This window comes from Bos javanicus, chromosome 23 (genome assembly GCF_032452875.1).
Source record: "Bos javanicus breed banteng chromosome 23, ARS-OSU_banteng_1.0, whole genome shotgun sequence".
In the NCBI taxonomy this organism is placed as follows: Eukaryota; Metazoa; Chordata; class Mammalia; order Artiodactyla; family Bovidae; genus Bos; species Bos javanicus.
Window position 1 is genome coordinate 20,691,619 of NC_083890.1, and position 20,990 is coordinate 20,712,608.

The 20,990-nt window shown below is 35.5% G+C and overlaps 1 protein-coding gene across 3 annotated transcripts in view; it reads left to right on the forward strand.

Annotated features, from left to right (window-relative positions):
* Positions 1 to 15,358, forward strand: part of CD2AP (CD2 associated protein) — an 86,388-nt gene extending 71,030 nt beyond the window's left edge. For all 3 annotated transcript variants that reach the window (XM_061398372.1, XM_061398374.1, XM_061398373.1), the window contains 5 exons: positions 3,818 to 3,930; positions 4,603 to 4,704; positions 5,770 to 5,939; positions 7,667 to 7,730; positions 12,374 to 15,358. In XM_061398372.1, coding sequence (XP_061254356.1) covers positions 3,818 to 3,930; positions 4,603 to 4,704; positions 5,770 to 5,939; positions 7,667 to 7,730; positions 12,374 to 12,415 — 491 coding nt within the window. In that variant the 3' untranslated portion in view covers positions 12,416 to 15,358. The remainder of the gene's footprint in view (positions 1 to 3,817; positions 3,931 to 4,602; positions 4,705 to 5,769; positions 5,940 to 7,666; positions 7,731 to 12,373) is intronic.
* Positions 15,359 to 20,990: the final 5,632 nt, after the last annotated feature.

Sequence of the window (20,990 nt, forward strand, 5' to 3'; positions counted from 1 at the left end):
CACTTCATCAAAAATAGGTTTAGGATAACCTTACTGCTACTACAGGTTAAGTATAAAGTTCACATAGTCTAAATATTTCTAAAATAGTAAGTTTTCCAGAAAGTAAAATTGGTTTGTAAGTAGTTTTAAACCTCCAGCTAGAAAATTTAGTGGAAACAGCTATTTCATTGAGAAAGGACAATTGATGAAGTATTCTTATAGAGTGTAGTATTTTATCCTGTTTGATTATCTTTCTGTGATAATTCTTCTTACATTAAAAGAAATAGTAGAAATATATACATTATTTGATCTGAAAGTCATCATTGTTAAGTAGAATGGTTTTCTTTCTCTTCAGTTCTATTTAATAATTGATCTGTTTTGTTTAAATTAATTTCTCAATATTTATTCAACTTATGGTGAGATTTTTCAAATATGATGTCTGCCTGTTGAGTGGTAGATGCTTTAAAAAGTGAACTTGCATCTAAGCTAGGATTCAAACCAAAAGAAAACACTGTACCCCAAAATATAGAATTTACCTGGGAAATAAGGGCAGTAATTAAACTTTTTTATTTTCTAATAATAATTTGCTTGATAATATCATTATAGAGAGTTTCACATAAGGCACAGTTGAATTTTCATTTGTTTCTGTGGGAGATTTTAAGTGTTATATTGAGTTGTATTTTTATGGTGAGATACTTAAAAATAATATTTGGCACTTTTTTTTTCCTATTATACCAGAATTAAAATTGCCTGTCTTATTGTAACTACTATCATCTGCTGAGGACTAAAACTTGACTATAAGGTGGTTTAATTTCAGTTGCAAATATATCAATGAGTTGTTAATATGTTGATTTATTACTCTGACCTCTAGTTTCAGTAAGTACTAAAGCATCCTTTTAGAAATTGTCGTGGTGTTAAGTGAGTAATTTTTAAAAAGGCTTCTTTCTAGTTTAATGTATGTTGAAATTAATACTAATAATAGTTTTTCCTTATGAAACACAAAAGAATAAATCTAAAATCTAATACACATCTTAATGTAAGTTTAGATAAACTGCAATATCTGCTAAACATGAAATGGTTCTATTCATTTACGACTGTTCCTTTTTCCTGCTTTGTAAAATAATTCTTTTGGTTCAGTCTTTTCTAGACATTCCTATCCTTGACTTTTCTTTCCAGATTTTGTTTCCTAGCCTGTTTGCCATGTTTCCCTTCTTACGTGTCAGGAAATTATCCTACCTTTCTCCATTTTGGTAAGATGACAATTTATAAAAGAAATCAAAATAATATATTCAGTATAAATAGGTGGTGCACATTGAGTTTTCTTTGTGATTTTACTAAAGTGTACATGTTTGTCTGTCTATTCTAACCCTTTTGGTTTTCCATTTTAAAATAAAATGAAATTCATATTGGAAATTTTTTATTGATTAGTTAGTTTAAAATATTCTTTTGATAAAAGTTTTTTTTTTTAATTAACAACCATAAAAGTCAGTTTATTTTCTCCCCCAAATTTTATATTTCATTTTGATTTTTAAAAATTCCACGTATTCGGCAGTGTGTAGCAGTGTACACGGCAAGCAGAGTGGCTGTGTGATGGCAAGAGTTAAGTGCCTCTCATGCCTTTCATGCCATGTGTAAAATATAGATTCACTGATACCACTCTTAGGTAAAATTAAAAACATTCAAACATATCATGAGTCAGAAATGTGCACTATTTCATTTTACTAACCCAGTGACTTAAATGGAGGACCTGAGAGAGTATTAGAATAGTAAAATTACTTGTCTTGGTGTTGTGGGCCAAAACTGGACATATAGAAGGCATTTTACATGAGCATGATATATAATTTTGTAAATCTTCCTTTCATTTACCTTTTAAATTTCATTTAGCTTCATCTCTTCTTGTGTTTTTATTTCTTTTTCTTTTTGCATGTTGCTTAAATATGCATTTGAAAATAATCTCCATAGGTAAAAATTACTGGATTGTGCTTTTCAAGATTTTTTTTGTAGGTTGTCAGTATGTATGTATCAGTGTAAAAAGCAGTTTCTAACCTTTCAAACTATAGCATATTTTTAACACCTTTTAAAGACTGTTTTCTTCATTTATGCAGTAATTAACAAATGAGATATTTAGATATATATTTAAACTCAAGATCTCTCACATTATATAATGCATTTTCCATTAAAGCCGCTGTGTTTCTTATTATGCTTTGGTGTATATTATAATTATTTGTGTACACTTACCAAACAATTCAAGACAGAAATCAAACCAAGCATATTAGATTGCCTGTTGTGATATATTAGCCTAGTGATTAGATCCAAGATAGAATAAAGCAACCCCAGAACATGAATATGGAAAAGAATTAACAGAGGTCAACAAATACAGTTATTACAGAATGCATATTGCCAAGTAGTAGTAACCTCTGCCTGTTTTACCTTTGTGTCTTCCAGCCCTTTAAAAAAAATTCTCTAAATTATTTAGAATATGAAAATTGATTAAGTTTTAAAGGCAATAATGATAACTGTCTTTGGACTTCTTTTAAGAAATAGCAGTTCTTTGAATCTGTACATGTAAATATTTGACAGGAAGCATTTTAAACTTCTAGGCAATGGCAGCGTGAAGAATGATTCCATACTTGGAAGACAAGGCGAAAGATGCCTTGCTGCCGAAATGAGTGATGGCATATTTGCTGTGATTAATGTTCTTTGTTTGGAATCTGGGCCAGAGGGAGATTTTAATAATAGTGGAAGTGTCTGGAATTATAGGGTTCTTATACCACTTATAGATATCTGGGCTTCAAAATTAAAGATCAGCTCCTTCAGGAAGGTTTTCTGGACCATCTAGCAAAAGGGAAGGTATTATATACCATTGTTTCAGAGATGCAAATTAACCTAGATTTGTTCTTAAACTCAAGATACTGAATGAAAGGTCAACCAGCCTTTGGTGATGGGAAAGCACATGGATGATGTATGTAGCATTTTCCCTTGCTGTCTGAACCTGCCTTAGATTTATGACTGTCATCTGATTCGTACACATGGATGCTGTCTGAACAGAAGTGCAGTGAAGTATATGAATAGGTCCAGGCCCAGCTACAGTATACTATGCACATACATGTATTAAGACATTAAATTACACTTCATCTTTACCTTAAGAAATGTGGTTGGAAAGCAGCAGGGTTCCAGATAAAAAATTGAGTTTTTAACATTTTAATATTAGGATATTACTTGAACTTTAATACACATTCCATGAGTTAATTTTTTGATATGTTGTAATTAATTCTGAGTTGAAGTAGATTTTTTTTTTTGTAAGTAAGAACTTAGGAAGATTGGCTTTTTCATACTACTGGTTTCCCTGGTGGCTCAGATGGTAAAGAACCTGCTGGCAATGCAGGAGACCTGGATTCAGCCCCTGGGTCAGGAAGATCCCCTGGAGTATGAAATGGCAACCCACTCCAGTATTCTTGCCTGGAAAATTCCGTGGACTGAGGAGCCTGCCAGGCTGCAGTCCACAGGGTCGCAAAGAGTCAGACACGATTGAGCAACTAACACACACACAGCTTATGATACGGATTTATATTTTTCAATAAGAACTTTGTTGAGGTCTAAGTCTCTATGGAAGATATGAACATTATATTGTTGATATATAAAATGTATCAGGTAAAGAGAATGTTAGTGTTTGAGGGTGTGTTGTTTTCCAAATGCATATGAAAAGCACAGGTCAACTTGTGAGTCTTAGTGGTACTCTTTCTAATTTTATAGTTTGTTGAAAATACAGAGACATTCTTTTTTACCTTTTAAAATGTGCAGTTATCTCTTAATAGATATGTTTATTTTTACTCTCCAGATCTTGTAAATTTTGATGACATCGCTTCCTCAGAAAACTTACTACATCTCACTGCAAATAGACCGAAGATGCCTGGAAGAAGACTGCCTGGCCGCTTCAATGGTGCACATTCTGTGAGTTACATTTGCTGCTCTGAAGCAAGACCATTTAGCAAAGCCAGAGTCCTTCCAAAGATAAGAAAGGGGGGGGGGGATTTAGAGTTCCACTGAAGTTTAAAAAATCAGAAAGACAGCTATACGTAAGTGGCCAAGGGTTGTATTTAAGAGATATGGGGGAAGAGACCTGTTCATTTCCGCAGAATGTGGAATGGAAGATTACAGAATCAGAAATGGAGCTGTCCCAAGACCATAACCATAGAGCACAGTGTCGAAAGGAGACAGGGGACCTGTGTAATCTCCTTGTCCAACAACAATAATTAGAATTGAGTGGTACCTGTTCACTTCAGGAAAAAGTGAGAGCATTCCCCACCCCCTTATAACTTCTTTTTATGCTTTCTGTGCATCGCCTGGGATACTGGTAGTACTTTAAGTATTAATATATTACCTCTTAAGCACTATTATGCTTTTAAGTTAATGTAAGTAGAGAAAATTTTTGTTGCTAATAGACAAGCTGTTTTTCCATGCTTACTGCATGAAATTATGTAATATGCTGTTAACAACAACGGGATATCTGGAACAGTAGCTGCTGAAAACAGTGATAAAAGTTGCTTAGTTTATTATCTAGATGCTTACTACCTTTTCTTTCTTTGGTGTTTTCTGTTTCTTGATTTAAAAAAAATCATTTAGCCAACTCAAAGCCCAGAAAAAACCTTGAAGTTACCAAAAGAAGATGACAGTGCCAACCTAAAGCCATTTGAACACAAGAAGGATTCATGCTACTCTCCAAAGGTGAGGTGCATCATGGTCTAAGATTTGTATGATTTGTAGCGTTCTTTGTGAACATCAGAATTACGAGGTTTAAAAGTGTCTGTCAGGAAGGATTATTTCTTAAGCCAAGAAATAATGCCTACTAAAACTAAATAAAATGATTACTGTTAAATTGAAGTTGCATTATTCTCTGTAGATCTTTTTTTAGGAGGGTTACATTATTTTAAATGAGTAGCACAAATGCTACCTGTTTCATAATTTTTAAGGCATAGATCTATACATTTGTTTCATTTCCCATTAAAACACGGGCTGTTTTGCAGAAGCCAACAGTTCTTTACTCCTTACATCATAGTGAGCTTGACACCATAATAAGCACTGAATGCACACAGGAATGACTTCTATTCTTCCATCTGTTACATGGTGTTGAGGGCCTTTTCTAGACCCTTGCCATTTAATTTAAGATAGTATTACAACAACTGACACACATCTTATGTTTGAGAAGATTATTCCTGCTCCTCAGATTCATTGCAGGGTATCTGACTGCCATTCAGATTATCAGATACACTTAATCTGATTCTCTCAGCTGACAGCAGTCTGTTGAAATTTTATCAATACCTGCTGTGCCCAAGTGAAATAGGAAAAGGGTATCAGGCCATGGATTCATTTTAATGCCTCTTTGGACTTACTGCATTCTTTATAGTTGCTTTTCATTGGAGCTCTTTGGATATTCTAAACAGTAACTATTTAATATGAAGGATCAAAGTAGTACCTTAATAATGCTTTTATATTCTTGCTTCTAGATGGTCCAATAGGCAGCCATAAGATAAATATAATGGATTTTTTTCTTAAATGAAACCTTTGACATTTCTAAGAAAAACCCTTAGTAATTACAGGTTTATTCTTTGGTCTTTTAGTGGTTTTTTTCCAGTTGTGAACATCAAGCTGCTTTTTTTGATTTTCAAGTTTATCATTTATCTTGAAAGTATTACTTCAGTTATTTATCTCCTTGTGGTAAAAAAAAAAATCCTTTGAACTTATTAAATATAAATACAAATAAAATAAAAATTTTGTTTATTATGTTTTCAGCCACCTGTGCACCTTCCAACACCTTCAAGTACTTCTAAACCAAATACAGCTTCTTTTCTAACTCCATTAGAAATCAAAGCTAAGGTAGAAGCAGAAAATTCCTTGGATGAACTTAAAGCTCAGATTGTTGAATTGCTGTGTGTTGTGGAAGCACTGAAAAAGGACCATGGGTAAGTAGCCCTTGTGTTCTTTGAGTACTACTTAACACATGTGTAAAGAGTTCTTCCAAATTACATACCTCAAGTAAAGACGTTTCTAGTATGAGCAAGTTTATTTTCAAAGAAATTTTTTAATAGTGTCTCCTCTTGGCAAAAAGCTTGAATTAGAAAACAGAATAATTAGAAACTCAGTTATTAATTCTAATTATTCCAATTAGGAATTGGAAAGCTTGAATAAGGAAACCTAGCCTGATTATGAAAAAGGCAAATCAGTGAAAACAGAAAGTAGTAGCTCAATTATAGACTAGGTTCCAGCAGTTTGATTATAGAAAAATGGCCAATAGCCACATGAAAAGATGTTCAGCACCATTGGTCATTAGCACAGGCAAATCAAAATCAAAATAGTGAGATACTATTTCATGCCCACTCAGATGGCTGTAATAAAAACTGAGCGATCACAAGTGTTTGCAAGGAAGTGAGAAATTGGAATCCTCATGCATTGAGAGAGTGGGCATGTAAAATGGTACAGCCAATCTGGAAAACAGCCTGACAATTACTCAGAAAGTTAACTGTCGTGTTCCCATAGGATCCAGGAATTCCTCTCCAAGGTATAATGCTGTCCAAGAGAATTGAAGACAAATGTTCAAACAAAAACTTGTACAAAAATCATAGGTAGTGTTCTTCATAACAGCCAAAAAGTGCAGACAACCTAAATGTCCATCAGTTGATGAATGAGAAGCAAGGTGTGGTGCATGCGTACCGTGGAGTGCCTGACTACAGCCAGAAAAGAAGTGAGCTGGTAATGCCTGTTATAGCATAGATAGGCCTGAAAAATGTAATTTGAGGCTAGAAATGTCAAACATAGGGGTTAATTAGTCTTAAAAGTACTGGCAAATAAGATTCACCTTATTTTGGATCTGGGATATGTCTGCATGTATATTTTTTTCTTCTCAGAGGATTTGAATCACTTTTTGCTAGGGTTGAGTTGGGCATTTATAAAATAAATGGGTTGGGACATCTTACATTTTTGATGCCAAGTGTGCTGTTAAGAACTAAGAAATACATATACAGATTACCCGTAGATGCTCTTAAATAAGCTGTTGAATGAATAAAAATATTAATGACCTATATTTTAAAGCATATATATCAGATCTTTTAGAAGTCTTTCCAAAGACTATTTTAAAAGTCTTGAATTCCTCCTGGAAAATCAAATAGAAGGCAAAATGACTATATAAAAAGATAGAAAGAAGCCTAGAAAAATGAAAACATGAGTTACAGGAGAAGAATTGCTGGCTGAAGTTTTTTGTTATTGGTTTGGATTTTGGAGTTTAATGTAATATTTAAGTTTAAAAAAGAGAGAGAAAGATATATGTAAAGTTCAAGTTTATTCTATTAAAAACTATAATTTGTTTTGCCCTGTGACATACTGTCACATTCATTTTATCACCTTATTTGAGCTGTGTGTCCTGCCTTGAAATGGATGATAACTGAATATGGAAAATTACCTGTATTCACTTAAAATTTTCATTCTTTCAGATTTGCCCTGCTTTTGCTTTGCTTTTAACTGTCATTTTGAATTGTCTCAGCTAGAGAATTTGAAGTTTTTCTAATCAACGTGGTTGTTTCCTTTGTAAAATTTTTCCTAATGTTCTGGGATATCAGCCAACAGATTTGTTCACCTTACTCAAATACATTTATTAATTGAAAGACTTAACAGCAATAAATAACTTTGTTTTTAGGAAAGAACTGGATAAACTACGAAAAGATTTGGAAGAAGAGAAGGAAATGAGAAGTAATCTAGAGGTAATTCACTTCTTCCAGCATTGAGATTGTAGTCAGCATAAACTAGACATGTTTTTTCCAACCCAACTGGGCAATTGGTTCCACCACAAATTATGCTATCCTGCTTTGGTTGGACACTCCCTACCATGGGTCACCATTTAATTAATCTCTTGCTGACTCCCTGCCACATTCCATTCATTCATTCAGCAAATGTTTTTGAGCGTTCACTCTTGTAGGCATGAGGCACACGGGATGCACTCTTAAATAAAGCAGACATCATTCTTGTCTCTTAAAAGTGTCTAGTTCGAGATCTTTTGCACTCTGTTTCTCTCTTGACCTGTAGTTTTCTTCACAGTTAAACTTTTTTTCCATTTTTTGCTTGGGGGCAGGGGTAGTGGTAATGGCAATGAAATGGTTTTAGATTTGCTGACTTCTATTTCTCACTGAATTAATTTTACTTTATAGCTAATGTCATCATCTTCAATCTGCTGATGACTGACAGTTTCACTTATTTATCTTCCTTTTTTTCCATCCTCACTGACTTCTGTCTTCATTTGTATTTTTTTGTGTTTGAGTTTTTTCCTGCATATCTCAGTGTTTCCTCTTCTTAAGAGGCTCTTCCCATTTTGTATTTAAGTCTGATATACTCCTCCCTATTTTACCTTACCTTCTTATTTACCCTGTGTCTTTTTGTTCTCACTGTGGAACAGCAAACATGGAACTTCTTAAAAACACAATCAAACAAACTTGAGCTCCTCTTCTGACGTAGCCTTGTGACTTTCAGTTCAGAACTGTGCATATGTCAGACTCAGCACTTCCTGAACATTGTCTCATTGGACACATAACAACTTGTAGGCATCATTGTTCCTATTTTAAGAGTGAGGAAACTAGGGTTTAGAATGATTAAGTCAGCAGTGGAGCTAACATTTTTTAACAGAAGCAGCCAGACTTCAGAACCTTTGCTCTTAGGTATTAAATTACATAGCTTTAATGAGGAAGTCACTTACCTAGTTTAGCTTTACTTGTTGAGATACTATATGTGAAGGTATTTGGCAGATTATCAAAACTCCATTTTTACTCTTTTTATCTGACATGTACCCTTTATTGGTACTCTCCTTTCTTTGCCTGAAAATACTCAATTTTCCTCTTTATTAAAAAAATAAAAAGCCCCCCCTGAGGTCTTGCTACCCTCTTGATCTGTAGTTTTCTCTTTTCATTTGTTGCAAAACCAGCAAAAGCACAAGAAAAGCATATATTTGTAGTCAGTGATTCTTCGCTTTTAATTCAGTCCTTAACCCTTTGCATCTTGGGTTTCTGAAGGCAACTCCTGTGTCTCTTCAGTTTCTCCAGCGCTTCACGTTTCTACTTTTCAAAGTGTGTTCTGGGTTCTGTGACCCTGCATTCTTCTGACTTCTCGTCCCTCCTCACCTAAGTGAGGTGCTCCTGCAGTGCCATCCTCAGCCCTCCTCTCTGTATCCACGGTGCTCACCTGTGCCCAGGAGTATGGCGATTAGTGTGGTGCATCTTCCGCTGAAGTCTAGTTCTTCTTTTCCCAGCTTCTCTCTTGTGTTTCCAGCTAGTAGTCTTCCTGAATGTTCCACCTAGCATGTCCCGTTACCCTTAATACCTTCTATTCAGATTCGGATTTTCTGTTTGTGTTGAAAGTTTGTTGCCCTTCTAGTCATGCAGATGTGGGACTTCCATCTTTTCTAATTCCACTCACTTTTCAGGTCTGGCTTTACTCCCGAAACGTCTTCCTTATTCCCACTATTTCTGTCCATTTCTCATGCTCTTATCTTCTGTTTAGTTTGTTTCTCTCATTCTTGTCTTTCCTCACTCAGTGTTTTTGAGAACTTCTTTTTACTTGCTGAATGAAGTTCAAGCTTATTGACTTGGTATATGAAGTCTTTTATGTCGTAATCCTAGTTTATCTTTCTGTGCTCACTTGCTTCTTATCCCCAATTGTCCCTTACAGTTGATTTGCCTGGATTATTATTATTGTCATCGTTGGCCGTGCTGTGCAGTGTGTGGGATCTTAGTTCCCTGACCAGGGATTGAACCCTTGCTTCTCTGCAGTGGAAATGCAGAGTCTTAACCGCTGGACTACCAGGAAAGTCCCTGGTCTGAATTTTTGCTCCTACTGTATTTTCATGGGTGTCCCTTTTGTCTCGTCTTCTCATCCCCAAGTTCTGTAGATTCTCAAGGCCCTGCTCAAACAATGACATTCATTGAGTTGGCCACCAGTCTTCTGATTAAAGGCAGTTTTTCTTATTTCAAATTCATGTTGTTTAGTCTTATAGGAGATGAATACGTAATAATTTTCTACCATCGCTATTTATGTTATATACTTATTTTGCCCACTTCTGTACTGTTGAAGGTGGGATCTTTTTCTGTTTCATCTTTGCCCATAGCTCTTAGTACAGTGCTGTATACATATTAGATTGCTGACAAATTTCTGTCACACTAATAAATGGTAGGAGATACATAACATCTTCTAAATGTATGTTAAATTCCAGTGTAAAGCATGGTAGACATTGAAAAAAATTTTTTTAATGTTTCTTGAATGTTGTTCCTTATATTTTTATACATAACAATATTCATACATGGAAATAAGGTATTAATGTTAGCAAGAGGAACTAATAATGCTAAATTTGTATATATGATTTAGTTTGTCATAAAAATTATGAAAAGTCAAATGAATTATTTGTCTCTTATTTTGAAGAATTTCATCTAATTTTTGTTTCCCAGCAAAATCGGCTGTTATTTAGCTTCTTAGTGACCTGTGTTATTTTTTTAATTGGGAAAAATTTGACCCTTGTATTTGCAAAAGTGTACTTAATAAAGCAGTAGAGTTTTAGGATCATAGTTTAAAGGAGAAACTATATTTTCCTCCAAATTAAAAATAACACTTTGAATTACTGTAGCATGAACATTTGTTGTTGTTGTCCAGTTGCTAAGTTATGTCTGATTTTTTTGTGACCCCATGGACTGTAGCCTGCCAGGCTCCTCTCTCGGTGGGATTTCCCAGGCAAGAATACTGGACTGGGTTGCCATTTCCTTCTCCAGGGGATCTTCCAGACCCAAGGATTGAACCCACATCTCCTGCATAGATAGGCAGGCAGATTCTTTACCACTGAGCTACCAGGGAAGCCCTAACATTAACATCAGATAGTATTAAATTATACTGTGGAGTTATACGAAAAGCTAGTGATGAACAATGGACATAAACATAGTAAAAGAGAAACTCTAGCTGAAGATTGAGGGTATTTTGTCTCAATCCAATGCTGCTAACATGTTTGGCTAATAATCGTCTTGCTCCTGCTGCTGCTAAGTCATTTCAGTCATGTCCGACTCTGTGCGACCCCATAGATGGCGGCCCACCAGGCTCCCCCCTCCCTGGGATTCTCCAGGCAAGAACACTGGAGTGGGTTGCCATTTCCTTCTCCAGTGCATGATGGTTTTAGTCAAAGAATAATACCAGGAAATATCCTGGAATAAGCAAACCGTTCTTGAATGGTTAGGATCCATTAGGAGATGGTGAGCTTATTGAAATTATACTTTCCGACAGTTGCAAAATGCTCATCGTTTAGTAATGAACTGTTTGTCAGAAGTTAGCCATAACATGCATTATTTTTATGCCTTATTGGGGAAAGGGATGATGGGAGAGAAGGATGATGCTGTAAGGAGAAGGTAAACTCCAAATGTTTCTACATGCAGTGAATGGTCAAACATGATCAAAATGTCTCCACTGTGACCTGTCTGTCCTGGGTGTCCCTGCATGGCATGGCTCATAGCTTCATTGAGTTATACAAGTCCCTTCTCCATGACAAGGCTGTGATCCATGAAAGGGATATAATTGGGAAGAGAGTACAAAAACTGTGGCTTTTAAAGCCTTAGACTTTACCAGTACAAGTTCTGCATGGAGTCACAAGTGTGGTATTGAATCTCTTAGCCTCAACTTAGTTATTTGTATTATGTCAAAATTAAAAACAACTCTAGAGTTACTGTGAAAATTTTGTGAATTTTTCTAACTTTCTTCTTCAGTGTCTTAAATCATGAATTTCTGTTAAGTGAAGAATGTCTTCTACCTAATGGTGGACATATTTATAACCCACTGACTGAGTTTTATATATATTCTTGGGCTTCAAAGGCAACTTAATCTAGAACATACTAGTTTACACTTGAGGAAGTTGAGACCAAGTGAGGTTAAGTGATTTACCAATATTATCTAAGCAGTAAGTAAAAAACGTAGAACTAAATTGGTCCTACTTTTTGGGAAAAAATATTCTGAACTGCCCGCTTTGTGTAATTATAGGTATGAGTATATTTCTTAATTTGGTTTCAAGGATGCTCTTGTTCTTTGCAGGGCTAAAGATTTTCTTACCGATCTTCAATGACATTATTTAACATTGTTCTCTACGAAAGCAGCTGTAGCTGCTTTTTTTGTTGTTGTTACCTACCACTAAGGAACTTGCATTGTGACATTTTCTTCTGTTGAACCTTTTAAGTATTTATCACACCATTGGAAATTAGATTTTAGATTGGAAACCAAAATCTGGAGGCTTGAAATTATGATCAGATCTTCTTGACTTATGATGAAAATAAACACACCTTACTAAAGTAAAGATTTTTATCTGTTGCTCAATTTATGTCTTGTATTTTAGGTGGAAATAGAGAAGCTGAAGAAAGCATTCCTGTCTTCCTGAGGTGACGGGCACCCAGTGTTCTCAGTGTTCCAGGGATGCAGAAGCAACACTATGGACTTCAACTGAAATAATAAACGCTGATGTTGTGATAAAGAGTATGAGTATATGAACTCATATACTATATGAATATAGTATACTATATCTATATAAAAGTTGTAGGTGGGAGGGTAAATTTTTTTTATATATTTTGTTTTGCCAATACGAAAAAAAAAAGAGGCCTTATTTCTTATGTGCTGGGATTGCAAACTTTTTTGTTGAGTTTGCTTTAAAATACTACTGAATCTGTATAAAAAGGAAAGTTCACAATAGTTTTTTTTTTTTATCAAAATTGTAGTATTATTTTTAAAGAGATCTATACTATAAATATGGTGATATCTTTTCAAATAATCTGTAAAATATATCATTTGAGAGGGACAATTTAGCTTTATAGTAACTGTAGCCACTACCTTTCCCATAAAACATAAGGGATATAAACTTTGTATATATATATATTTTTATGTTTAGCTTCTTAACCCAGGATTACACTGTTGTGCCTGTTTGTTTGCAGTGCTGTTTGTACTCTGGGTGATGAAATAGTTTCCTAGCTATGAACCAGATTACTCACCCATGCATATAGTAATAACTAATGAAATAATCAAAATAACTTCTTCAACTTTGGGAATATTTTATATTGCTTGCACTATAGGATTCATAAAAGGAATTTAGTTAAAATGTATCAGATTATTAAATATATTGGGGAAAATGTGAGCTATCTTTTAAGCTCATATGAGGTCTAAGGAACTAAAAATGTCAATTTAACCCTTAACTTGTTGTGCCTACAAACAACAGCACATATAATATGCAGACACCAGCCTTATTGCTGTACTTCTCTGCTTATTTTACGGGCTCAAATATTAACTCATTTCATGATCTTGTGATTTAATTCTTTGTGCCCCTGCCTCTGATTTTTAAGAACAGAAGTGTAGAAAACGAAACTCCGGAAGTTTCAGAACTTCAGTGTGCAGTTTCCTACTTGGACGCGCCGTCATTGTGTGTATACTCAGGTTTTCCCTTGCGTGATTCACCTGCTGGACTAAACTAGCTGGTGCAGATGTTTTGGGCTATCGTTTAGGTACCAACTTTAAAAAGAGTGTCTAGTAGATCATAAGGCTTATTTAAAACCAAATATACTTGTCCATTTTCAAAATGCATTTTCACAAAATGGATGAAGAGCAGATTCTTCAGAGTCACTTATGAACACTTGTGCATTTTAAAATGTTATCTACAGATAATAATGTCTCAACATATGTGAGTTTATATTAAAAGTAAAAATTTGATTTTTTTTTTTTTGCAAAAAGATTAGACTTTAAGCTTTATTATAGCAAATGACTTACAGATTTTAAGTACCATCTATCATGCTTCTGTTATGTATTGTTTAAACCCCCAAACTGATATTTTTCCTTTAAGTTTTAGTCTTAAAATACTGAAATCTTGTGTTAATGAAATTTTGTCATGTTGTCTCTAATAAAAGAAGAGTGAAATAGAAAATAATAGACACTCCAATACATAATTACTTGATGTTAGATCCACGACTTTAGTGCTTTGGGGGAAATCTGATTGTGTGTTGAGTGAATACATTTTAACTTTTTAAAGTCCTTGGGCTCTTCTGATGAGGTCACTACTGAACAAAATTGTTTATTCCTCATCTAATGTTTTTAAATGACTTGTCAAATGAATGATTTCTTTTTACTTAAATAAATTGCATCTAATTTTCTTTTAATATGAAAGTCCTTAGGTAGAAATAAAAACAGTGTATTCTGGAAATCATCCTTCAGCTTGATGACTGTAAAGTCTTATGAAAGGACTCTTCCCCACTCTAATAATAGGGTAGGGGAAGTTTCCAGAGGATTTGAGGCTGTTCTTAAAGTTTTTGTTGATCATTTTCTCACCAGTTCATAAGGTCAAGATGGTCATGAGTGCAGAAAGGCATTTAATAAAGTGTTTGCCTCAGTTAGAATTAAAAAATAATAAAGTAGCATATCTGTTTTCCTGTCCTTGACCAAATAGTAAAGAAAACCCAACAAATTCAAAGGGAAAAACGATTAATCTAGCAATTCACCAGTATTTGCTCTTGATATAGGAATTTTATTAATTCCTGTAAAGTTCATATCACAAGATGCTGTGTAATAATAATAGCTTTTACTTGGGGATAAATCTTTTTCTCTTTTTTTTAATAATGAGTGAGTATAAATGACAGAGTGGAGGTGAACTGCTTGGCATCTGTCATTGCCAAATTGTTAGTGAATGTGTTGTTCAGGTTTGCTATTCTCTGAAACACGTCATATTACTAATTTTGGGAGTTATATTTTAATATTAGATGTACTGTGTGTATGTATGCGACCACTAGGCTTCGGTCATTCTATAAAGCTGTTACCTCTCTACAAAATCTAAGTCTGAAGATAGGAAGAGAGAATGGGCCTGGTGTAACAGAGGATTCTCTTTTTATGCTTCTTACCGTGATCACAGAAAACAACAACAACCCAAGTGCTCTCTCGATGTATTGGTAAACATTTTATGCTTGCATTTAAACTTGAAATGTATGAATAGAATGAGACAATCAGTTCAAATCAGCAATGAGAAGTGTTAAAATTTAATGGCCTTGTATTGCTGTAGCAATAAAATGACCAAGTGCAATGACTTGATTTAATAAAATCATCTTTTTAAAAGTTGCTGCTATGAATATTTTTAGCCATAAAATTTTACCCTTGTTATAGCCTAACTTGCCTTCAGTAACTATTATGTAATGCAGTTGGTGTTGTGGTATTCTAACATTCCAAAAAAAAAAAATAATAATAATATATATTTATGGGGAAACTCAGAACAGTATACTTCACTGACTTGTTTACAGGTGCTGTAAAAAAGCATGCTTCTCCTTCAAAAAGAAAATAAAGAATAGTATTGCCAGTTGTGTTGGTCTTTATTATTTTTTCATTAACTTCAGCTTATGCTTATTGCAAAGTATGACGAAGATTATTTTATATTACTTTGAGTTTTCCAATTAAAACAGTTTTAGTCGCTCAGTCATGTCCAGCTCTTTGTGATCCAAATACAGCAGTGCAAGCAGGAAGATATAAAGGCATCAAAAGTTCTAGGCTTGTATGATGTTTCCTGAACCTTTGTGAGTCTTTTATTTCAGTTGGAACTGTGAGATAATTCCTACCTCATAGTGCTGGGAGAATTTGAAATGATTTATATGAAGTACCTCATGGAGTGTTTGCCATGGGGTAGATTTTTTAAAATGGGAGAGGTTAATTTACTCTTCTCAAAAACATCTGGCAGTGATGGAGATGATATGGGTTAGGCAGATGAAAAGGCACGGACATCCTCTCCCCTTGTTTTTGAATGCAGCATCCCTTTCCTCGGAGGAAATACGCCTTTCATTTGTCTTCTGTTCAAAATGGAGCTGAGAGTGCTTTGCCCAAATTGAAGTCTCTTATTGACTCAGAGATTGAGATTTTAAACATTTGAAACAAAGAGCTAGTCTCAGCATGGAAGCTCTCCACAGTTACATTTTTCTGTCATCTGGAAAAAGCTGATTTGAAAGAGCAAAGCAGAGTATATATAAAGATATGAGAATAGAATACAGGAGGATTTTAAAAACTGACTAGAGTTTTCCCAAGCCGCAACTACCCACCCATTGCTTGGTGGCTTAAGTATAAACTTGAACATAAACTTTTTGGGTTTCTGAACTTAGAACTGGATGTCCTGGTAAATAAGAGAAAATACAGTCATGTGTCCTTATCCGTAGCAGGTACGTTCTAAGACCCCCCCAGAGGCAGCCTAGAGCCACAAACAGTGTTGAACCTTACATTATACTGTGTTTTCTCCTATACATACGCACCTGTGATGAAGTTTAGTTTATAAATGAGGCACAGTTAAGAGATTAACAACTAATAATGGAACGATTATAACAATATAGTCTAATGAAAGTCATATGAATATGGTTTCTCTCTCATGATACTTTACAAATACAATGCCTTTTTCATCTTAACTAGGAACTTATCACACATCGTGGCTGGGCCTAACTTTTGCAGCTTGAAGTGGGACAGCAAAACTAGCAGGAATTTGCTTTCTTCACAGTTTTATGGATAGAAGATTCTTTTTTGCCATAGATCTTGGCAGCATCAGCAGATGATTTTTTTTTTTCCTTCTCAGGAGCTGTCATTGTTTCACTTAAAGGAAGCACTGTTTGTCATTTCTAAATTGCCGGCATCACTACTCTTAGGCTCTGGGGACATTATTAAAGCAAAGAGTTGGTTAATGTAAGCACTGCATCCCTGTGTCTCCGAAGTGACTAATGTCCAGACCAGGATGTTGCAGTATTTGTCATGCTATTCCAAACAACATGCACTTTAAAGGTTATGAATTCTTTCTGGAAATTTTCATGGTTTTTGGACTGCAATTGACTGCAGGTAACTGAAACTTTACAGAGCAAAACCACAGATAAGGGGGCACTACTGTCCAGAAGACATGAAGGCCCATTTACTCTTGCTGAGCACGTCTATGACTCCAGACTTTGTGGAAATCCGAAAGATCTGAATCAGAAAAGGATTAAGACACTACTATGAAGCAATATGGAAAATAAGTGTAGCAAGTCATTTTAAAATTTTTAGTTTTGATAGTTTTTGCTTTTTGTTGGGCTCTATAAACACGGGATAAATTAAGCCCTGCAGGTGGAAATGATGGTAAAATTTTGGATTATAGTTAACAATGTTTGAAAGGACATTAGACATTGTCTAACAACTGTGCAGATGGTTGAAGGAAAAGTTTTCAAATTTAGCCCTATTTTAGGAAGTAAAAGCTGGCAGCAGCTTAACTCAAATGGGTCTATTTGACTTTATTTGCCAATCAAGGTTTAAGAGACTAGGTGGTGGAGTGTGAAATTTTTTTTCTGAACCCTAACAATTATTGCCTTTATTTTTACCACTTAACAACTTTATTGTGAATATGCTTACATAAAAGGAAAATAAATTTAGAAATAAGTATCAATATTTTTCGTATAGAGTCAGTTTTTATCACAGGTGTGGTTTTTCATTTTGCAGCTATTGGGTGGTATTTTTTCATATCATTTTATAAGTGGTTTTTAATAGCTATATGTCAATTCCTAGAAAATTGTGTAAATAATGCTAGGAAAAGTAAAGCTATATTTTAAGTGCATTGAGTAACTTAGTTCTTTAATAAGGGAAATCACTTGTTAATATTTCGTGTGTATTTTTAGAAATATTACTAAATGTTAACAGGATGCAAATATAGTCTGACATGATAGAATAAAAACATGTTTCACTCTTATCCTCTCCCTTGAAACTGACCAAAAACAATAAATGAATGAAAAATCGACTTCATAGATTGAAAGAGACTTAAGGTAAAAACATCCTTCCCAAATAAACAACCACGACAATTTTATAGTAAAAATACCTCCCAAGTGCTTTGAGATTTGGAACAAAATGACCATCAGATGGTCTTAGATGCGAATCCTCTCTGGCCAGATGGCAGTGGCTTGAAACTGAAAAAGCAGCCAACCACTGTAGGCCCTACTAGCTGAAGGCAGAAAACCTAGGGGCTCCCAGGAAAGACAGCAGGTTTGATGATGGAGTGTTTTAGAAAACGTATAAAAGTACAGTTATCTCCTGCTGCTCTTCTCTGCTAATTGGCTAATAACAGGCCGATTCAAAGGTGAGCAATCAGCCTATAAACCTCCGAGACAAATGTTATTCTCTGTTCTACAACTTTTAATGGAAGAGTGTAAAGGTCAGAGCCTTGAGAATAGGCTATCCTGTATATTCAGACTACAGGCAGTATTCTGTTAGAAAAGGTGCAAAGCCAACATGATTAAGCACAGGCAACAGAGTTCAAAGATTAGAGCTAGAAGGGTTTCTGACTGCAACCGCATGGACTGCAACACACCAGGTATCCCCTGGAGTTTGCTCATACTCATGTCCATTGAGTCCAGTGATTCCATCCAACCATTTCATTCTCTGTCATCCCCTCCTCCTGACTTCACTCTTTTCCAGCATCAGGGTCTTTTTCAATGAGTCAGCTCTTTGCATCAGGTGGCCAAAGTATTGGAGCTTCAGCTTCAGCATCAGTCCTTCCAATGAATATTCAGGGTTGATTTCCTTTAGGATTGACTGGTTTGATCTTGCAGTACAAGGGACTCTCAAGAGTCTTCTCCAACACCACAGTTCAAAAGCATCAATTCAGCACTCAGCCTTCTTCATGGTCCAACTCTCACATCCATACATAGCTGGATGTGATATGGAAAAACCGTAGCTTCAATTATATGAACCTTTGTCAGCAAAATAATGTCTCTGCTTTTTAATATGCTGTCTAGGTTTGTCAAAGCTTTTCTTCCAAGGAGCCAGCGTGTTTTAATTTCATGGCTGCAGTCACCATCTGCACCGATTTTGGAGTCCAAAAAATAAAGTCTGTCACTGCTTCCACTTCTTCCCCTTTATTTGCTATGAAGTGATGGGATCATATGCCATAATCTTAGTTTTTTGAATGCTGAGTTTTAAGCCAACTTTTTCACTCTCCTCTTTCACTTTCATCAAGAGGCTCTTTAGTTCCCCTTTGCTTTCTGCCATTAGGGTGGTGTCATCTGCATATCTGAGGTTACTGATACTTCTGGCAATCTTGGTTCCAGCTTATGCTTCTTCATCCAGCCCGGCATTTCACATGATGTACTCTGCATATAAGTTAAATAAACAGGGTGCCAATATACAGCCTTGAAATACTCCTTTCCCAATTTGGAACCATTCTGTTTTTCCATGTCCGGTTCTAACTGTTGCTTGACCTGCATACAGGTTTCTCAGGAGGCAGGTAAGGTGGTCTGGTATTCCCATTTCTTTAAGAATTTACCCAGTTTGTTGTGATCCACATGGTCAAAGGCTTTAGCATGGTCAATGAAGCAGAAAATGTTTTTTCTGGAATTCTCTTGCTTTTTCTATGATCCGGGGGATGTTGGCAGTTTAATCTCTAGTTCCTCTACTTTTTCTAAATCCAGCTTGTATATCTGGAAGTTCTCAGTTCACATACTGTTGAAGCCTGGCTTGAGGGGTTTTGATGATTACTTGCTAGTGTGTGAGATGAGTGCAATTGTGCGGTAGTTTGAGCATTCTTTGGCATTGCCCTTTGGGGTCGGAATGAAAAGTGACCTTTTCCAGTCCTGTGGCCACTGCTGTTTTCCAAATTTGCTGGCATATTGAGTGTGGCACTTTTAACAGCATCATCTTTTAGGATTTTAAATAGCTCAGCTGGAATTCCATCACCTCCACTAGCCTTGTTCATTGTGATGCTTCCTAAGGCGCAGTTGACTTTGCACTCCAGGATGTCTGGCTGTAGGTGAGTGATCACACCATCATGGTTATCCGGGTCATTAAGATCTTTTTTATATAGCTCTTCTGTGTATTCTTGCCACCTCTTCTGTTGCACTTTCACATATGAGGTTGTTGTTTTCTGTTACACTTTTACATCTGAGGAAACAGGCTCAGAGAGGTTATGCAACTTGGCCAAGGCATAGAAGGATAGAGCTAAAACTAGGCAAGCTAATTTTGAAGCCTGTGCTCTTGATTATATGCTCGCTCTACGTACTGTGTAAAGAACATTCTTTGTAACCTTTTATATTTCTCTGAGTATCAAATTTTCCTATCCGTAAGAGAAAATTATTTACAAAGTCCATATTTAGTGGTCTCATATTCTGCTTAGATTTCTCCGTGTAACATGGTCTCACGTAAGTTAAGATTTGGGGAAACATTCTTTGTTTCTAGATCTACATTTTTGTAAACTTAAATTATTTTATTGGCTTTTCAGCAAAGACATGAAAAACAAACACTGCAGTGCTTAGCTTCCCTACAGAGATTAAATGACCACTAGATGGCAGTCAAAGAAAGCCCAGCTTCTCAAGGGCGCCTTGCTTAAAACCACAAATAACAGCTGAAAGCTGTAAATATTACAGACTTCTCCAACCAACTGAATTCCCCCAGAACTAGGACACAGCCACTACAGTCTCCTAGCCTGCCTCAAGTTCCACATGAGAGACGACTGCAAAGAGTTGAGGTTTTGGAATCCTATCGGTCTGGCTTTGAAAACTGGCTCTAAAAAGTAGTAGCCATGTGAACTTGGCAAATCGCTCAAACCTTGTCACTTCCCTGATTCAAAAGAGATCTAGGAAAAAAAAATAATTGCTACAATTTAAAGCCTTTCCCTTGGGACTTCCCTGGTGGTTCAGTGGTTAAGAATATGCCTTGCAATGCAGGGGATGTGGGTTCAGTTAAGATCCCACATGCCACAGAGCAACTGAGTCTGGGTGCTGCAACAAAAAAAATCCCACATGCCACAACTAAGACCCGATGCAGTAATTAAATAATAAATATTTAAAAACATAAAGAAGGAGGGGATATGCATATAAATATGGCTGGTTCATGTTGACACATGGCAGAAACCAACACAATATTGTAAAGCAGTTATCCTTCAATTAAATAAATTTAAAAAATTAGCTTAAAAAAAGTTGTGAGGATATATGGTACAGCGTAGGGCA